At 39.4% G+C, this 20,158-nt stretch overlaps 1 protein-coding gene across 2 annotated transcripts; it reads left to right on the plus strand.

Annotated features, from left to right (window-relative positions):
• Nucleotides 1-86: 86 nt before the first annotated feature.
• Nucleotides 87-18,586, plus strand: LOC120737942 (integrin beta-3-like). Of its 2 annotated transcripts, XM_040038893.1 has the most exons (15): nucleotides 87-310; nucleotides 1,227-1,312; nucleotides 1,984-2,188; nucleotides 2,327-2,579; nucleotides 4,384-4,546; nucleotides 4,779-4,940; nucleotides 5,042-5,137; nucleotides 6,594-6,683; nucleotides 7,125-7,259; nucleotides 10,063-10,507; nucleotides 14,071-14,293; nucleotides 14,368-14,468; nucleotides 14,600-14,719; nucleotides 17,211-17,377; nucleotides 17,926-18,586. In XM_040038893.1, the coding sequence occupies exons 1-15, from the start codon at nucleotides 88-90 to the stop codon at nucleotides 17,992-17,994; spliced, it is 2,538 nt and encodes an 845-aa protein (XP_039894827.1). In that variant the 5' UTR covers nucleotide 87; the 3' UTR covers nucleotides 17,995-18,586. The 2 variants fall into 2 exon arrangements, with proteins under 2 accessions (XP_039894827.1, XP_039894828.1); XM_040038894.1 differs by lacking the exon at nucleotides 1,227-1,312 and having other exon boundaries at nucleotides 88-310.
• Nucleotides 18,587-20,158: the final 1,572 nt, after the last annotated feature.

Below are 20,158 nucleotides of genomic sequence, written 5' to 3' on the forward strand. Positions count from 1 at the left end.
CCAACAGAAAACTTCCTAAAGTCGCAATTTTGGATGCTGCGCTTTCCCCGCCCACTATATTTAGTAGTATAATAATGAGAGCTCAGCATGGGGAGTAGAGGGGTGGCTCTGAGACATTTGACTCTATTTGGAGTTGCCTGGATTACAAAGGGTTGTATTTTTTTCTTGCTCGTTTCTCCTCATACACACACCTCAGCTGACTGGCGAGCTGTGTCCTCTCAGAGAGCCCTCAGCACGATGAGCGCTCTCCAGACGCAGAGGATGTTGTGCGTGTGGGTTTTGTTCTTTGCGGGAATAGCAGCAGTTTGTGGTGAGTTTAACTGTTTTCTGTCTCTTCCTTCCTTTAAGGAACTCTGCTAAGACTTTAAAAAGTGATCATCTGCCAAAAAGTGATTGCCGGTATTTGCCAGAAATGATTACTGGCATTTAAACTGCTGTAATCCATCAAACTTTTGTGAATGATATCAAGTTATTTGAGCCAGAAAGGTAGAAGCTGCAATCAGTTTTTGGCAAATTCTTTATTTATCCGGATAAAAGCCTCATTTTTCAAGAGAGACCTGACCAAGAGGGCAGCAGAAAATACAACAGCTATAACATAACAGTTCTATTAAGGTATTTTAAGTGGCACAAACGACTGGATTGAACATAACGTGTAACACAGAGTGGGTGCATACATGCAGTCTCACGAGCATGCTCGCAAAACAGAACAGATCTTCATAAACCATCTTGGTCACTGTTTCCTAGCATTTGGGAATGCAGATGTTTAGTTTACATTTTTTGAGTTGATCTTTAAAATTGTTTTCTTCATATGTTGGTGCAGTAGTTGAAGCCTATTTCAGTGAAATATAGTCTTATATTCAAGACAACACAGATGCTTGTGCTAGCTTTAGTGAACACAAAGTGTTTGCCACATGCAGCTGATAATTTACTTATCTTAAACCACAATTCACCTTGTGGCTGCAGTCAATGCTTTGTTTTATCACTGCATAACGCATGAACATGTCTGAGACTGGTTTTACTTGGTAATGCATTGCTAGTTTAAGAATGTTTTCTCTGAGCTTCATCTTCCTTGACGAGAAATGACCTAAAATTCTGTTCTGAAGCCAAAAAGTTGAAATCTCTCAGAAAAACAAGAGAATTCACACCCACACCCAAATGTTCCTCTTAGTGAAAGGAACCAATCAGTATCAGTTAAATCAATCTAGTGCTTCTTCTCCTGGTTCCAGGTTCAAATGTCTGCACCTCCAGAGGAGCCAGCACATGCAAGGAGTGTCTGGATGTGCACCCCAGCTGTGCGTGGTGCTCCAAAGAGGTTGGGTCCCTTTTTTCCCCCCCACTTCACTTCATTTACAAGCTGAGCTTTCTGCCAACCAGACTGGTACACGGTGGTACAGATCTCTTCATCAGCCAGCTATAATCTGGTTTGGAAGAACACTCTCAGTGGTCTCTGTGGTGAAGCCACTTCTAGTCTTTGACTCCATGCACATTTTAAAATATTTGGGTTTGGATTTGTGAACAAGACAACATGTCTCTTTCAAAGTTAGAAGGACAGAAAAGGAAGGGTTTTAACTGCTTCACTGACTCTGAGTAGGATGCTTATGTGAGTCCAGGGACTCAGAACTCAGTGACTGACATCTTGTTAGTGTACGAGGATACAGTCATATTTTCTGGTTCAAACCAATGAGTGCAGTGATTTAATATAGTGAAATTAAGTATGGGAGTCAACATACTTTTTCAGGATGACTTCAGCCTCTACAAGAGAGGAACTGGTTGAACTTCTTTCGGGTGCAAAGTTTATTGAAGTACTAAAAGGAAACATAAGATTAGGCCGTTTTAGACTCCTGGTCCTCCCCGTTCCACTTTACTCTTTAAATCAGTCAGATATGCTCTCCTTTCTTGAATTTAATTACAACTGGAAATTAATCTACATTCAGATCAACGAGTTTGCTTTTTCTCTTTAAAATGTCCTACATCTTTTTTCAGGACTTTGGCCACGGAGTTGCTGGCCTGTCCCGCTGTGATTTGAAAAGTAATCTGCTGGCAGCGGGCTGTACCACATCAGCTCTGGAGTTTCCAACCAGCAAACTGCAGGTGATCGAGGACCGGCCCCTCAGCAACAAGGCAGCGGGAGCGACGCAAGTTGTCACCCAGATAAAGCCTCAGAAAATACACATCACCCTCAGGCCGGGTGAGCACCTACATATAAGGATATAAGGTTTTTTACACAGTTTCACAGGAAATGAGTGAAACTGTTCTCTCTGAGGGAACGAGAAGAACAGTAAAATCAGGAAGCAATGTTTAACTATTTCTTCATCTCATTTTCTAGATGATGCTAAACGTTTCACAGTGAAGGTGCGGCAGGTGGAGGACTACCCCGTAGATCTCTACTACTTAATGGATCTCTCCTACTCCATGAATGATGATCTCACCCGCCTGAGGACGCTCGGCAAAGGCCTGGCGGAGGCCATGAACCGCACCACCAGCAACCTGCGCATGGGCTTTGGAGCTTTTGTGGACAAGCCGCTCTCACCTTACATGTACATTTCACCAAAAGAGGCTGTAAAGAACCCCTGCTACAGGTAAATCTAAGATAAAATCATGGGTTTAAACCAGATCTGGTGTTGTTTCCCCATAATGTTTTTTCACGCTTCATATGTCACCACCGGTGTTGATTTCAGTGGTTTCAGTATTTACGTCTGCGTGTGTTAAGTACCTGCATTACGCAGATGATGTCAGTCTTGTGAAGACATATTTAAACACAGCGTTGCTCAGCAATAACGCGAGCAGTCTCGGAGCCTCAGCACTTGTTAAAGGCTCACAGTGGCTCCTAAGTGCTTGGTCAGCTCCTGTGAATCAGCCACAGGTAATCTACTCAGGGAGGAAGAGCATCCCAGTGCCATAAGTGCAGCCAGAGGCTCCTGTGACGTTGATTTGATGGTTCCAGGGTCATTTGCTTTCCCGCTCATGTAAAGTGAGACCCAGACTGTAGGAATGTTTTGATAAAAGATAAGAAAAGTGAAGAATTTATAGTAGGCTGCAGCAGAAAGGGAGAGCGAGAGGAGGGTACGTTCACAGTAAAGAAAGTTTTTTATATGAATTATGAACAAAGGAGAAATCTCTTAAAGGTTTATTGGGTTTTTTTGTTTTTCCTTTTGCCCATGCCAGGTTATTTGATGGCTTTCGGATGATGCTGTACTTTGGTTGTTGGTCAAAAACTGACATGCATGAGACCAACAGTGCCCAGACTTTACCGCTCACAACTCTAGACTTATATACAACTTATAGCATCCACAGTTTTCAAGATATCATTTTCAAATTTTGTGTGATGGTAGATATCAATAAAAGCTCAAGATGATTTAATTTTGGTGAAAATCTTGTCAAGGTCACAGCAAATGTCAAAATCAATTTTAAAAAATTCTATTACTCACATGTTTTTAATGGCTCTTCATCAAACTTCACAACTCTATACTAGCGCTTGGGGGCGAAGATTTGACCTTGACCTTCATTGTTAGCACCTAAGGTTAGCGATAGATTAAAAAAATTTTTCAAGAAGCCATATTGAATATTACACCATAAGAACGGGCATGGAGAGAACTGTACAACACACATTTTATTGTTTCAATTATGACACCCTACAATTTCACAATGATACCATAAAGTTTGGCAAAATCATACACTGCATGACTATAGCTTAAAATCTCAAGTTTTTGCAGCTTATAGATTCCAGCAAATTCTGCTCCTATTGTATGGGTAAAGATAAATACACCATTTTAGTATGTAATGGTTCAAGGTCGTAGCTCATAGGTCAAAGGTTAGGGTCACTCAGATTAGGAAAAAGCTTTAGTTTCCATTGCATCATCTCCAGACTATTAGTCATTGTAGCACATAAGCATTCTCTATATCTGAGCTTTTTAAAGCATTTTTTTCAATGCAACATTACAGGACTTCACACTGACAGAAAACGATGCTGACATCAGCATATAGCATCAAAGTTTTGGTATAGGCCTTGCCCTTCAGGGGGACTTGCACTCTTAACCGCTCTTGTTTATGTATATATTACTTAACATTAAAATACCAGTGATGTCAAAAATGTGAAAATATAGTTAGCCGGTTTGTAAGGCATAACCAACCAAGAAGACATCTGCAGGTAAACTGCATTTTGTAAAGATTTTGCATTCAATTTCATAACAAAATTGCAGTTGTTCTAATTGAATGACTTCTGAACATGTTTGCTTCTTACATACATATTATATTGTGCATAAACATTGTTCTTGAGGGTGGTGATGGGTGGAGATGTCATCAGTTATTGGAGTTGACAACACTTTTGGATGAACCCTGATGCTGTCTGTCAAAGTAAACATTTAATTTCTCTTTACTTGGCAGCATTAATACCACCTGTCTGCCACAGTTTGGCTACAAACATGTCTTGTCTCTGACGGAGGAAGTGGGCCGCTTCACGGAGGAGGTGAAGAAGCAGATGGTGTCCAGAAACCGAGATGCCCCGGAGGGAGGCTTTGATGCCATCATCCAGGCTGCTGTGTGCAAGGTGGAGCGGCAGACTGCACGAGCACACACGTTTCCCCTTCTCACAGACATAACTTGAGATTTGGTTTGGCATTCTTTTACTCCTCCGTCACGCACATCTAAGCTCAGAAATATTTAAAGGCTGGGTGGTAAAATTAAGTTAATCAGAAGGAGATTTGCTGTTTGAAAAGAACTGAAAAATTCTTTATTGTTTACTTTCCTCCTTTTCTGTTACCTGGTTTGATGGGAACCAGGAGCAGATCGGCTGGCGTCCAGATGCTTCCCACCTTCTGATCTTCACCTCAGACGCAAAGACTCACGTGGCTCTGGATGGTCGTCTGGCTGGAATCGTGCAGCCCAACGATGGACGATGCCACCTGAACTCTGATAATATGTACAGCAAGTCTACGACCATGGTTAGCGCATATTAAAGCCGAGTATTTGTGTGCACAGACGGCAATGAAGGGAAACCACGGAAGCGGTATGTGCTAACTTCATTGTCCTTTTGTTACCACAGGATTATCCATCTCTTGCTCTGATCACGGAGAAGATGTCAGAGAACAACATCAACCTCATCTTTGCAGTCACCAACCCTGTGGTTGCCCTTTACCAGGTGAGGAGCTCTGCAGTGGACACGATCCCCTTCTGTTACAACATAATTGCTCAAAAAACAAAAAATGCAAACATAAACTAAGCATTTTTTAAAAATGAAAACAAATATCCTCTTTTAATAAGAAGTAGTGTTTTCAGAGAAGTCCACTGAACCGCACTGTTTTTAAAAAAAAAATGAAACATTCTTGGAAGCTGCATTGGAAATCACTGTTTGCACACTACTCAGACACCGAAGGAGACAAAGTCAGTTTTTCCAAAACTGGAAACACTAGTACATCCAACTGGTGTCAAACAGTATTTTATACATAGTTTTGGCTACTGGATGGAAACTATTGCATGTCGAGTCAAGTAGCTTTTATGAATACAGCACATTTAAAAACAACAGCAGCTGACCCACAGAACTTCCCAGTAAAGTTAGTATTAGCAGGAAATTACAGGTGAAAACATGGAATCAGTCATAGAGGCTAAGAACAGAAATAAAAAATAAAACAAGAAAATATAATAATTACATAAAATGAGTCCAAACTGATAAATGAAAGAAAAATGTGACTGTAAAGTCACAAAAAGATAACCGGGTACATGCGACTTTCATGCACTAATAGCACGTCACATTTATATCATGCATTTTGGATGTTTTGGTTTTCACACATTTGATGTAACTCGCAACTGAAAAAATCAACCAAACCACAGAAGCTAGCGGAAACAGTGGCTTAATTTCTCTAAATACCCACTATTGGTTTTTCTTTTTGTACTTGCTCTGCCATTTACTCAGAAAACAACTGAAAAAACATACAAATATTTTAGCATTAGTTTTACTTGCAGTATAAATTACTGTTTATAATTTTCAGTAGCATGGTAGCATGGTGGTTAGCAATGTTGCCTCACAGGAAGAAGGTCCACCATCTGGCTGGAGCCCTTCTGTGTGGAGTCTGTGGGTTTTCTTTGGATACTCTGGTATCTTGGGCAAAATACTGAACCTTGAGTTGCTTTCTGATGGGTTCATCAGAGTTTGAATGGGTGTAAATGTTAGATAGAAAGCACTTAGAAACTTACCATTTACGTGCAGTTGGTGGAGTTTGGTTAAATGGTGATTCTAAAATTGCCCAAAGGTGTGAATGTGAATAGTTGTCTGTCTCTTTGTGTTATCCTGTGCAGTCTGTCACATAGCACCCTGTGGTAAGCCTACCACAACCATGAATGGGACAACAAGATGGATGGATAATATAACAGCAATCCATTGGAACAAATTAACTAATGAAAATGTACTAAAATATCATCTTGACAGTAATGAATTAATATCAAATAATTAGCAATCTTTATTCGGTGGGTATTGGATGGGTGCATTCTATGTTTGCAACTAATGAGATGCAGATGACATTTGCAGCAATCGATAAATGATTAAAAGACTCCCTGATGATGCAGGATTAGAACAGTCTCTCTGTCTGCGTGCGTTGTAGAACTACAGTGAGCTGATTCCTGGCACCACAGTGGGAACGCTGTCCAATGACTCGGGAAATGTTATTCAGCTCATATTAAAGGCGTACAAAGTGAGTGCAACACACACGCACATGCAGACACACACGCTCACACATCCTTGGCGAGACAGTGTTTGAGGGGATGACATGTGCTTGTTGACACACACCCACAGCATGTGAGTCATACGCAGTGTAGAGTCAGAGTCTCGGGAGAAATTCCCCAGTGGCTGAAGTGTGAAGCTGACCAAATGTAGGAGGCTGTTGGCTGGGTTTCATTATTTATGTTGAATGTGAGTTTATTATGCAGGTGAATGAGCTGAAAAGTAATTCTAGCTGTTTGCGCTGCAATATACACTTAAATATAAAGTCATTAGAGAAGTCAGTAAGATGTCGTGTATAATTTGCTATGAGTTACTTGTTTGACTCATATTTAAGCGAAGGAAATGACCCGTCTTGAAAACCACCTGCTATGTGTGCGTGTTTGTGTTTCCTGCTTTTTTCTGTTGCCGTCAGAAAATTCGTTCCAAGGTGGAACTGGAGCTGCAAGGCGTCCCAGAGGAACTGTCTCTTTCCTTCAACGCCACCTGCCTGAATGGAGAGGTCATTCCTGGCCTCAAATCCTGCTCTGGGCTCAAAATAGGAGATACGGTTAGTTCTTCTAGACTTTGCACTGCAACTACAAGGTTTGGCTTCATATTACAGAGACGTGGCTGTACGTCTATCTGTGGTCAGTACAGCAAAATCACCACAGTGTGAGTTGGAGTGGAGTTCCCATTTTCATATTTTTACTTTTGAACTCTTATAAGGCAGCTCTGGTCTTTACCACGTTGTAAATCTCACTAAATCTCATCTCATTAGATGAACAGCAACACATGATTAATGAACAAAAACAGAAGTTGTGTGTAAAAAAACTAAGCACGCCCCATGATTCATTAGTTTGTATCATCATGACCACTTCCTTAATTGAGATTTTCAAGCCTTCATTCATGTAGCGCTTTGTTAAGGCCCCCCCACAGCATTTCTAAGCCATACTGCCATGTTCTGTTTAGAGAGGCCTGGAGAAAGAGGCCTTTTCCTGGAAAAAGTTGCAAACACGTCATACTTGGTCAGTCTTTTTCTAATTTTACTGTCACAAACTTTAACATTTAACATGCTAAAAGAGGCCTGTAGAGTCTGAGTTGTGTTTTTTACAGTTTCTCTGAGTACTGGACGTTCCAACAGTCCATTCCTGGGGAGACTGGTAACTGCTTGAATGTTTGCTATTTATAAATCATCTTTCTCATTGTAGAATAATGGATTATATATTGTTTGGAAATCACACATAACTGAATGCGCCAGACCAACAAACTACGCAAACCACTGATGATCAGTTTATTAAATTTAATTTAATTCAGTTTTACTTATACGTCGCCAAATTACAACAACAGACACCTTATACCGTAAGGCTCTACGATAATACAAAAAAATCAGAGAAAGCTCCCAACAATCATATGACCCCCATATGAGCGAGAGCTTTGGCAACAGTGGGAAGGAAAAACTCCCTTTTAACAGGAAGAAACCTCCAGTACAGGCAGCGCGGCCATCTGCCAAAATGAAAATGAATTCGACCTGGCTGTTATATACCCTGTTGCTATGGAAACAGTAAGGGCGTACATGTCTGTGATCGTTCTCCAGCTCATCGTAGTCTAAGGAGCTTGGAAAGAAAAGCGTCTGGACTTCTTTAAGTTGCTTGAAGACGTTTCACCTCTTAAGAAGCTTCTTCAGTTCTAGGGTCAAATGGTGGAGAGTCCCAGATTTAAGCCCTATGGGCGTGTCCCCCATAGGGACCCCTAATGATTCTCTACCTAATGACACAAGCCAAGGTGTGAAAATAGGTGTAGGACACAATCACCCAAGGTTTTAGGTGAACTCATTGTGAAACCTAGCCCCACCCTATCATGTGATTTCCTGAGGGCAGAAGGCCGAGGATGTGAGTGGGCGTTAGCCCGCACATGGGCGTACATGGTTTTTCATACACTACTTCTCCATTTTGGTTTAGTTTTTGCCACATAACTAATAACACAGTGTTATATTTCATGTGTTGCTGTTCATCCGAACTTATATTCAAATCATTTTAGGACCTGCTAAGGACTTTGTATTGTGTTCTCATGTGTAAAATCTTAGAATTGAAAGAGGGTGAACTTTTTCCCATTACTGTAAACAGTAATAGTCATGATCTACTCATAATACTCACAATACGTATGATCTTTATCAACAGTTATATAAAATAGTTCAAATAAATGCAACTGGGTGGACCTTGTTTAGGTGGTCAGCATGAGTTAGTAATGGCTGGCCAATGCTTGTTAAGTGATATTTTGACTAAATGGAGTATTACAAAGCTAGTTATATATTCAGATTAATAGTGCACTTTTTCTACAATGTAGTCACAACATGAGTAACCAAAGAAAGGTGGCCCAAAAACTTTACCCACATAAAAGAAGATTTAGGATTAATAAGGTAGATTCTGAATTACCACAGAAAGGGGAGAAAGACAGTAATCTGACTGTGATCTTTATCTACAGGTGTTAATCATAACCTCTGTCGCACCTAGTTGACTGTACATGGTTGTTTCCTTGCTTTATTTGTTTCAGATAAGGATGTACAGTGATCGTGATTGTTTACATACTGTACAGGCCACACTCAGGAAAACATCCTTCATGAGACTAATTAACTTACTCTCAGTGTAGTTTTTTTTTGTTACTGTAATTTTTTAAAGAAGGACACAGTCGCCTAAACGCATTTAGTTTTTTCAAGGAATATTTTAACAATTCATATTTAAAAGATTCTGCTTGTACTCAAAATACAACCCATCTCGAGAGACCATTGTTCCCTATAAACAAAAATAACAAATTAGTTCCATATGGGTCTTTTTTTTTTGGTATGTTTCCATTTCCCTTATTTCTTCTATCTGAGTTGGATTTTCCCTTTTTCTCATAGTGTCAAGGAGTAAAAGATGGAAAAACAAATGACAGTCTCTAACTTTATTTTTTATTCTTCATGTTTTTTTGTCTTAAGATCCTTTTTTAAATAGTTCTCTTTGTTAGTTTTTGCATTTTTCTTTATCTAAGCGTCTATGGCTATTTTTCTTTGTCTTTCTTCACTCCAGGTGACATTTTCTGGCCTCTACACATTTCTTTCTCTTTACCTCAGCTGCTATTATTATTTCCATATATGGCCATCTCTCCAGATGTAGTAACTCCCCACATTTACCAGATCTGGCATGCAGCACTGGATGAACAATTACTTTGACTAAATACATTTGGAGGCATTCCTTGTGTTACATCTGCTTTGTGCTGTTTTCTCTGACAGTGATTAGATAATGCTGAGTCTGGATGCCATAAAAAAAAAAGAAACAAGTAAAAATTAGTATAAGTGTCTCCTTTTTTCTTTACGCTTCTGTGCTCTTTGGCAGGTCTCTTTCAGTGTGGAGGCTCGTGCTCGTGGTTGCCCATCCAAAAAAAAGAAAACCTTTATCATCAAACCTGTGGGCTTCAAGGACGCCCTCTCCATCACTGTCACCTTTGAGTGCGACTGCAAGTGCCAGGCCAAAGCCCAGCCTGATAGCCCCAAATGTAGCAACGGCAATGGCACCTTTGAGTGTGGCATATGCCTGTGCCACCCAGGTCGCTTAGGACCACATTGCGAATGTGCCGAAGGCGATTACAACCCCATGGCGCAGGATCGCTGCAGTGGACCTGCAGGATCCGGAGGACCTCAGTCGGCTATCTGCAGCGGCCGCGGAGACTGCGTGTGTGGCCAGTGCGTGTGCCACAGCAGTGACTTTGGGAAAGTGTGGGGAAAGCTGTGTGAGTGTGATGACTTCAACTGCCTGCGCTACAAGGGAGAACTCTGCTCGGGTAAGGCCTCGTGAGTTACAGTAAGAAAGACATGCAGGCTTCTTGAGTATTTACTTTGCTTTAGGATTTTAAATGAATGAGTATTAATCAGTGATGTGCTTAATGGTCAACAGTTTAGTCAACAGGCTGTAGCTCAGGAGGTAGAGCAGCTCATCTACTGAGTGGAAGGTTGGTGGTTCAATCCCTGGCTCCTCCAGTCTGCATGTCAAGTATCCTTGGGCAAGATACTAACCCCAAGTTGCTCTTCGATACATCCATCAGAGTATGAATGTATTTAGAAAGCACTATGTAAAGAGAAAGTGATTGTGAGAACGGGTGTGATTTGGTGAATGTGGCATGTTGTATAGAGTGCTTTGAGTACTCCGGGAGAGTAGAAAAGCGCTATATAAGAATCAGTCCATTTACAAAAAATATTAAGACAGTCTAATATAGTCTGTTATTCCCTATAAATATTCAATTTCCTGCTGTAGATACCTTTAATTATCTTTAATTATTAACCAGTATTTGCTTTTTAAAGGAAGACTAGAAATGGGAGTAGCTCTGTTCAAGGATTAACTTCAAAATGGTGCATTGGGGTTTAGTGAGGGCAGCAAGTAGTGCAGGAGAGATAGTATGTGCTGGACTTTTTTTCTATTATTATTTTTGGCTGGCCACAGTGGTCTGTGAAGTTGCTGGCAAACAACTGAGATATACCCAGCCAAGAGATAGCCCAACCTTAGCTGTTCCCCCCCGAAAGCTGTAGTGGGTCGAAATGACCCACTGACTTCTATCTTGATTTTTCTGTATGGTTGTGGTAGAGTTTTGTAGAATGCGCGCACTTTTATAGCTGAGGTCGTTTGTCCCTTTCACCACACTGACTTGCCACCCACCTCATCTGGGAAGAATTATATACAGTAAAAACTCTCCCCTCTGGATATGGGCTACATTCACAATAAACATCTGGTTTGGTGTATGTGCACTACGTGTGAGTGTTAGCTCAGGTTATATGTTTGTGTCATCCAAACCTTTTGTACTAAAGAATTTGAAGGGATTCATGAACACACAACAAAACATACTGATGGTGATTTTCTTCTACGCAAGAGATTTTGTGTCTTTGTTGTGGTTGAGATTTTCAAACAGTGAGGTGAGGTTATCACTTTACTTTTTATTACTTTCAATGTTTTAGTGCTTTTAAATAAAAACCATGCTGCTGTGTCAAAACCATGAAAGTATCAGAATGACATCACATGCTGTCATGTAAAAAATGCCTACATGTTCAAGAAAAACTATTATGCACGTGACACTAAGCATCATTGGGTTTGCTGGCAAGACATTTTGGCTCATGTTAGAATAGAGGTAATGGTAAAAAAATAAAAAAGTTTATTGCTTTAGAAGTTTGATGAAATGATCAATCTCGTGTCATTAATGCAGTGCTTGCGTGTTGTTAATTCCAAACCCCATTAATGAGGACCCGATTAGTAAAAATCCAACATGTAATCAGTTTTTACCACTTTCCCTTAAACTAAACCCAACATTACCAGCATTTAATGTCTTTAATATTTCATTTGAATGCTTTGATAAGATCGGTGAGCTGTTTTTTTATGACTGTCTGTTGCAGTCTTGTAACAGCAACAAAGTAAGAATAAAGTTTTCTTTGTTTTTTTTAACTTTCTTACTATTGTTCGCAGCTAGCTTAGCATAAACACTGAACGCAGGGGGAAATGTTATCCAAGTGCAGAGATCACAAACACAAACTTACTTAAAAACTTACTGTTTTATTTTTCCCATTTTTAATTTGTGCCAAAAGAAAATTAAAAACAACAGCTGCAAGGATAACCAGGCTAGCTTTATTTCTTTGCTTTTTGCTAACAAGGAAGCTAAGCTAACTAAGCTAATTGACCCTGAACTCCACATCTGGTGAACAGCTTTTACAGTGTTACATTACATTTTTATACATTCTGTTTAGTTTAATTTAGTTTCCAGCATGGGTTCAATCAGTTCAGTTTCGTTTTTATAGTTCAGTTCTGTTTCTTGGTTTGTTTTTGTTTTGTTTTTAATTATATGACAGATATTTTGATACAAATGCAACTTTTCATATCATGTAGACATAGTGTTATTACACTTATGCACTAGTACCTCCTGATGCTATTTAGGTTGAATTTATTTGCTAAGCAGCTTGTATTAGGTAGTTTTTAAGTAGAGTTCATATGCCACTAAAAACTATCCACATCCATCTCAGCCGGTCTCACAAGGAAATGTTTTCCTGTGCACCCCAAAGTCCATAGAGTAACATGAAAATACCTTTATTCTTACTCATTGGCTGGTGTGGTGTAATGATGCTAAAAATAAACTCATGTTGGGCCAAGAGGGAGAGTACTGGAAATGTTCAGAGACTATGTGTGTGCAGAACACACATAGTCTTCTGTTGTCTTGAAATATCTTATTCAGTGTGTGGACCATTGTATTTTCCTCCACAGAATGATCTAATTAAAAGCTAGAGGTCTTGTGGCCATGTGATAATGACAGTTTATCCGTGGATCATCCTTTATCCAGTTAGACTGTGCCAAGCAGCTTCCTGTGTCATTGTTTATCTGGGCATTGTTTTTTGTGGTGGAAAGCCACAATGTTTTTGCCCCGTCTCTCTTACTGGCATGTACACTCACATTCACACAGAGTTTCGTGGAATAACAACAAGACAATGTGTACAAATTTGCTCAGATATGCGCTTCATCACGCAGCCAAATATAAAAGCAATGCAGTCACCGCAGACAAACAGTGAAATAGGTTTTTAACCTCTAGCAGTTTAATATTCCGCTTCTGGTTTCCAGTGTTTCCAGTGTAAAGTCATGAACTTACAGGACCACTGAATGTCTGCAAGAAATAATACTTATTTTTAACTAGCTACAATTAAAAAGTCTTTTAATTGTTGGGTTTTTGCTGGATTATTGTGGCATCTTTTGTTGGAATTTAGTGCTTTATAAATAAAACTGAATTGAATTAAACCTTTAAATTTAATTTGGGTTAGATTTCTGGCTATTATTATTGCCATGAAATGCTAGCTTGACTTCAGCATGGCTGTAGATGCTGTGTTTGAAGTGTTTGAAGGCTAAGCAACATGGTAAATCTTTTTCAAGGTACAGAGAAGAGCCCGTAAATAGGGCAAAAAGAATTGTATGACACAGGTTTGTGGTCAGTTCAGTCATAACCATTTAATAAGCAGTGGCCAGCCATTACTAACTCATGCTGACCACCTAAAAAAGGTCTACCCAATTGCATTTATTTTAAATTTGTGAGTTTGTAAAGGTACCTTATGCCCAGCAGATTATAAAATGGTACGTAACATTAATTTCTTTAATAATAAAGCCATGAAAATAATGAGCATGTGTATAAGCTTTTGTCAAAACTTGCAACAAAATAAATACGTTTGTGTAAGACAGTGTGTAAACTATGTGATGCCAAATGATTGACGTTACAACCATCCCAGATGCCAAAAGCGTCCTTCTTCCCCAACTCGTGCTGCGCCCTCTTTTTCACATAAAATTTCTTGTCACATTGTCCTCCTCTTGTTTTTTGTTTATTCTCAGGGCACGGTGTCTGTAACTGTGGCTTCTGCCAGTGCGCACCAGACTGGCAGGGTGAGAACTGTAACTGCTCCAGACGTACAGACACTTGTATGTCCAGCCTGGGCCTCCTGTGCAGCGGGAGGGGTCAGTGCGTGTGCGGAGCCTGCGAGTGCACGCAACCAGGTGCCTACGGAGCCACGTGTGACAAGTGTCCCACCTGCCCCGACGCCTGTACCATGAAGAAGTGAGTTTACATACAGAGATATTCAATTTAGCTCCTTTAAATCAACTGATTGTTGATATTTTACATTTTAACAGGGAGTGTGTGGAGTGTAAGCACTTCAAGAGGGGCAAACTGATTGAGGACAAAACCTGCTCTCGAATCTGCAAGGATGAGATTGTTCTTGTGGATGAATTAGGTGAGATGACTTGTATTTTGGCACTGCTGGTTAATGTTAATAATAATTCCATAAATGCACAAAGTGGAACAATCCATTAAAGGGGTCATTTTGTCTAACTTGTAATGTAACGTCAACATTTTTCCACACAGAGCTCCATGACACAAATGCGGTGAATTGCACTTACAAAGATGAGAACGATTGCGTGGAGCGTTTTCAGTATTATGAAGATGCCAGTGGCAAATCCATCCTTTTTGTTGTCAAAGAGCCAGGTAAGAAACATTAAGCGCTAACATTGCCGGTGTTAGCTTCTTTAAAATGTCCATTATAGCTGGGTATGGTTGTTTTAAGTATGTGATTAGGTTTTTTGTTAAAAATGTTTTCATAGTGACTCCCCCCCCCCCCCATGGTTTACTGTGGCAAACTTGCGTCGTCACTCATGTTAGTGTGTGACTGTGAGTACACGTGCAACTATTTGCCTGCGCCACTGTGTACGTGTTGTACGTGCATGAAAGAGAGTAATCTGATTCCATTCCCTAGCCAGTCAAAAGATTCATCTCTACTGTTAATTGCTAATTTAATGTCATTTAATATTATGGGTTATAAATATGAATCTGTTGCTTTTTTTTACCAGATGTAATCAACACAAATGCTGAATAGATGAGGATAAACCTGCAACAACAATCTTTCACCATCATCTGCATTTTTGAAATTTCTGGCAAAACTTTTTAGTGCTTTGTGTTCACCCAACTACAAGCTGTCACTTCCCCGATGCCTGCTCTCTCACTTGTTAAGTGGCCAAATAGAAAAAGTGTGGGGCAGTAAAATAGCTTTCTGCCCTCAGAGAAAATCTGTACTTGGGTCTACCTTTAATGAATGTGTGTGTTTAATTTAAGCACAACTGGGTATCAGAGAAATACACCACAATTTGCCTTGAACACGGGGCACCCTGCCGTGTCAAAGAGGGCTGTAAATAGCTGCCCAGCTCCTCCGGGAACATGCTGACTATACATATCGCAGAGAGAAAGCCCTCTCGTGCTCTCCTCTTGAGGATATGGAAGAAAATAAGTAAGCAAAAGAACAGCGAAGGAAATGTGAAGCTGTATCACTCACCCTTCAAAGCTGTCTAAGCTTTAAAAAAAAAAAATCGAGACAACATAAGAAAAAGTTGGTAAATCACATTAATCAATAGTGTCAGCCAAGACTGATTTCCATGTAGACTTTGATGGGCTATGAGCATTAAAGGGTCGGCTGAAGAGCAGGAAGTAGAGCTAATTTATAATGATAGAAGGAGGAAGATGAGAGCAGCTTTGATGTTGGCTGTAAAAGTTCGCCCTCGTTGCTTTGGTTGCCCAACACCGCTTTTCACATGCATATGTGCATGTAACCACACGCCACACAGATACAGTATACCGACATTATGAGGAACCCATAGAGCATTACAGCTCTAGGAGCATTCTTACTGTTTAACACGTTGGCATCTTTCGCCTCATCATTTGGTTGTCCGGTGTATACATGCGTACCACATATTTATTCACTGCAGCACCATAACACTTTTTTAATGACAAAACTTCATAGTAGGCTTGCATCAGATTGCATTAAAAATAAAAAGTTCAAGCTAAATATCACACTGAGACTCATCTGGTGACCAGAAAATAAGTTAATAATGATGTATGGATGCTTTATTCATCCTCAGGGAGAAATTCACATAATGCTGATGCTTTCTACGTGTGATTAGTATTAATTCATTACACATTTTTGAGAAGCTTAAGAAAAAACTTTAAAATGTCTTTTTTTTTTATGCTGAGAACTCTAAATTTAGGACCGTATGGGGGTGGTTGAATAATATTTGATTACCTCATATCTGTCATCACATTTTGGCTCAAATATTTTTCAGTTCATCAGCTTTTTTGATTGAGTCACATACGCTTTAATTGACCAAGTAGACCGCAGTGGAAAAATAAAGATCTAGAAGTTTCTCATGTGAAATAACTCATACTGTATGAACTTCTGCAGACCTTTTTTGGAGCAAGATTGCACTCTGGGGACTAATTAAGCCTCAAAACTTGTAGCCAAAACATTAGTGAACTACTGTAAGAGATTGTGAGAGATATAAAAGACACTTTTGCTCCTCAAATTCCCAAACCTTACAAGCAACTTAAATTTTCGCAGTCCCTCTACTTGACTGTAAAACATACTTGGGGGAATTATTGAAGAGAAATTAGTCATGCGGACAAGGCTAGCAAATGTGATGAGTTGTTCCACTTTTGAAGTGGTTCATGTCCGTGACTCTTTGAAGGAGCGTAATGCCCGTCATTGTGCGACATTGTGCAAATCAGAGTACTGGAGAGTTTTGCCTGACCGCAGTGAGGGAGGAGAGGATTGTGGCCTTGCTGTAAGATGTTACCGTTTTCCACTTTGGGCCATCTTCCACTCTTCTCTCTGGTCTTTAACATCCTGTTCAGGACTGTTACGCTTCCCTTGTTCTCTTCCATCACTTAAAAACCTGATGGCAATTAGAAAACTGTCAGTCATGCTAAAAAGAACCATGCTATTAAGTTTAAAGCTGTACATCTGCCTTTATAACAGGCGTTATAACCCCTGACTCTGAAAACTCACTGCAGTTAGTAGGGGTCTACGTTGCGATATTAGCGAGATTAAATCAATAAAAACCAGAGATGAAACACAGTTATAAAATCATTTCCTCTGGCCTGACCTCTGGCTTATCTGCTCATTCCTTTATCACTTCCTCCTTCTGTTTAGACTGCCCCAAGGGTCCAGACATTTTGGTAGTGCTTCTGTCAGTGGCAGGAGCCATTTTATTCCTGGGCTTGGCCGCTCTGCTTATCTGGAAGCTGCTGGTTACCATCCACGACAGACGGGAGTTTGCCAAATTTGAGGAAGAACGCGCTCGCGCCAAGTGGGAAACAGTAAGTGAACGGACTCTGAAGTAGTGAATTGGGAAACTGCAAGTGCAGCATTTGTTTAATATTATCATAGAAAGCACTGAGGATTCAATGCAGTCTTTGCACACACTCAAGTATGCAAACATGCCTGCACCTTCCTATACACACATACTCACACACACACACACACACAAAAAGCCCACACACGCAGTGTCTTGCTCCCGTTGTCTGAAGATGTTTTTTATTATTTCTGTTACATGCTGTTACTACCAACAGAACAAAAAAGCAGCCAACGGAAGGGCTGGGTTTAAATTAGCCAGCGCTAATCAGCCTTTACTGGTAATAAGCCTGTTTGTGGCCTAAAGAACACAACTAAATCCCACAGGCCTCAAACCACAAGGAATCACAGTAGGTTTAAGTTGCTCACAAGTAACACAAAACCACACACTCAAGTTAGCATGTCTGCTTAAATGATGACATGAAATAGCTGTTTTAAATGTGGACTTTTCTATTGTGTCATTACCATAAACCGCCCCTTGACTCGTATCTCCTCGTGTGTGTTTGACTAACAGGGGCACAATCCTCTTTACAAGGGAGCGACATCAACCTTTACGAACATCACATACAGAGGAAAAGACTGACGCTACTGAACAAAGCTGAAGAATAAAGGATGGAAATAATGCACTTCGACAATCCTCTCTGAGAAGGCAGCGAATCATGTGCAGGCCTCTACTGTCACGCAATAACTAATAATTATTTGCTTGTAAATATGTAGAAATCATTCCGAGGAGACATTTTATCAGGGATTTGAGACAAAACACCCACCTGTACTACGATGTTAGATAAGGTGTTTGTTTTTTTGTTTTGAATGAGAATTGTTTTGTTGTGCAGCCCATAATAAAGGTTTAGATCTCCAAAAGCAGCTTTTTGTCCATCCGTTGAGAGCCCACTGAAATCGTAAAAGTTGAAATCAAGAGCACAAAATTTAACGAGAAGCACAAAGAGAGTGCAAACCTTCACCGAGGCACTTTTAAGGGGATAGTTTTGTGTTTTGTGCATATTAATTTTGTTATCTTTGTTCTTTTTAATCGTACTTTAAGATGTTTGCAGTTTATAACACATTTTGGGGTCGATATGAAAATGTGAAATGTGAAAGTGAGGTCATATGTGACAGGATAGTTGGATGCAGATGTTAAGGTGATATTTAGAAACCCCATATACCAGTATTTTATCCTAAATGTTGCCAATACAAGGATAGTCATTTGGATGAGTAACGAAACGTTTCACCCACTGAAAACGCTACATCCAGATGAACAGAATCAATTTTTGAAGATAGTTATTTTATGAAAGTTTCATCTTATTTGACCTTGAAGAAGTCAAATAAGATCAGAAATCCCAATATATCATCATATGTCATTTCCTATATACCTATATGTTGTAAATACAGACAATGGTAGTAAGAAACATCATTTTAAATAGCTCTACATAGCATTATTACCACTTTGACCTTAAGATCACTCTGTCGAGCTTTAAGGTAATGTCAGAAGTCAAAAAGAGGTTTAAGTCTTCAGATATGGTACTCTCTATATGTTGACAATAAACACCACACTTGTAAGAATCATAGTTTCTAATTTATAAAACGAATTTGTCAATTTTCCACCAATAAATCATTACATTGACAAATTTTACACCCCTACAAAGCTTGATCAGAATTCATTCAAAACTTTTCTAGCAATCATGTTTACAGAAAAATGATGCACCCAAGCGCTACCAACAACATAACCTTTTTGGCAGAGGCAATAAGAATATATTTAACATTTGAGTAGTGCTATATACTTCCCAGTGTAAAGGTAGTCAGGCATTCAAACATAACATCAACATTAACATTGAATAGAAAACTCTTGGCAGCAAAGGAAATGTTTTGCTTATTAAAATAAAACCAAACGGATCCACATGACTGCATATCACTGTGGCAAAATGATAAAAATTATATTTTAAAAAGTAATATGGGTGAACTCAGTTCCTATAAGCCAGTGTAGGGCACAGAATTTCCTGTTTGTGACACCCAGTGGAAAACCACAAAGATAAACTGCCATCATGTGGTTTGGACTAAACTGAAAATTTCTAGTGCGTTAATATCATTTTCTTTGAAGACATGAAACATGATTTTTTAGTTATTCTTTATAATACACTGGATGTTATAACCACATAATTTGAGACATTAAAGTTAAAGCATGGTGTTTAAAGAAAAGAAAAAGTCTACTATACTAAGTCTAGTCTACTAAGTCAACTATAGGTCAGTGGGGCTTGTGTGCTCACAGCACTCGTGATTATTGTATTAACGATATCCATTCTCATTAATATTGTAATATTGATTCAAAAGTAGAAAAAAAACTGTCTGAAACCACCCTTTGAGAACACTGACTAATTCCTGATGAGTTTATGTTTTGAATGTTAAAAATGTGATGAATGAAAAACACATAAAACAGACAATCAGAGATCTGCTTTTCTGCAAAATACATTTGATTTACAGTCGATCGTGTAACCCTTTAATTAGTCTTTATTAAAATATTGTCCATGAGCCCATTTTGCTGTACACTCAGTCTGTGCATGCATCAGCTTAAAAGGATAATATTTTCTTTTTTTATGATAATAATTATGATAAACCTTTTATCATAATTATTGGTGTACTTAAGTCATCCTCAACTCTCTCTTGGCTGTGCAGGATTTTTTGAATGCAGCGCACTACTCGCATCTCCTGGACTTAAACTGCAGGTTTAATTTGCTCGTTTGTGTGCACAGTGC

Source organism: Simochromis diagramma, unplaced genomic scaffold (assembly GCF_900408965.1).
Source record: "Simochromis diagramma unplaced genomic scaffold, fSimDia1.1 OVJJ01000402.1, whole genome shotgun sequence".
Taxonomy (NCBI): Eukaryota; Metazoa; Chordata; class Actinopteri; order Cichliformes; family Cichlidae; genus Simochromis; species Simochromis diagramma.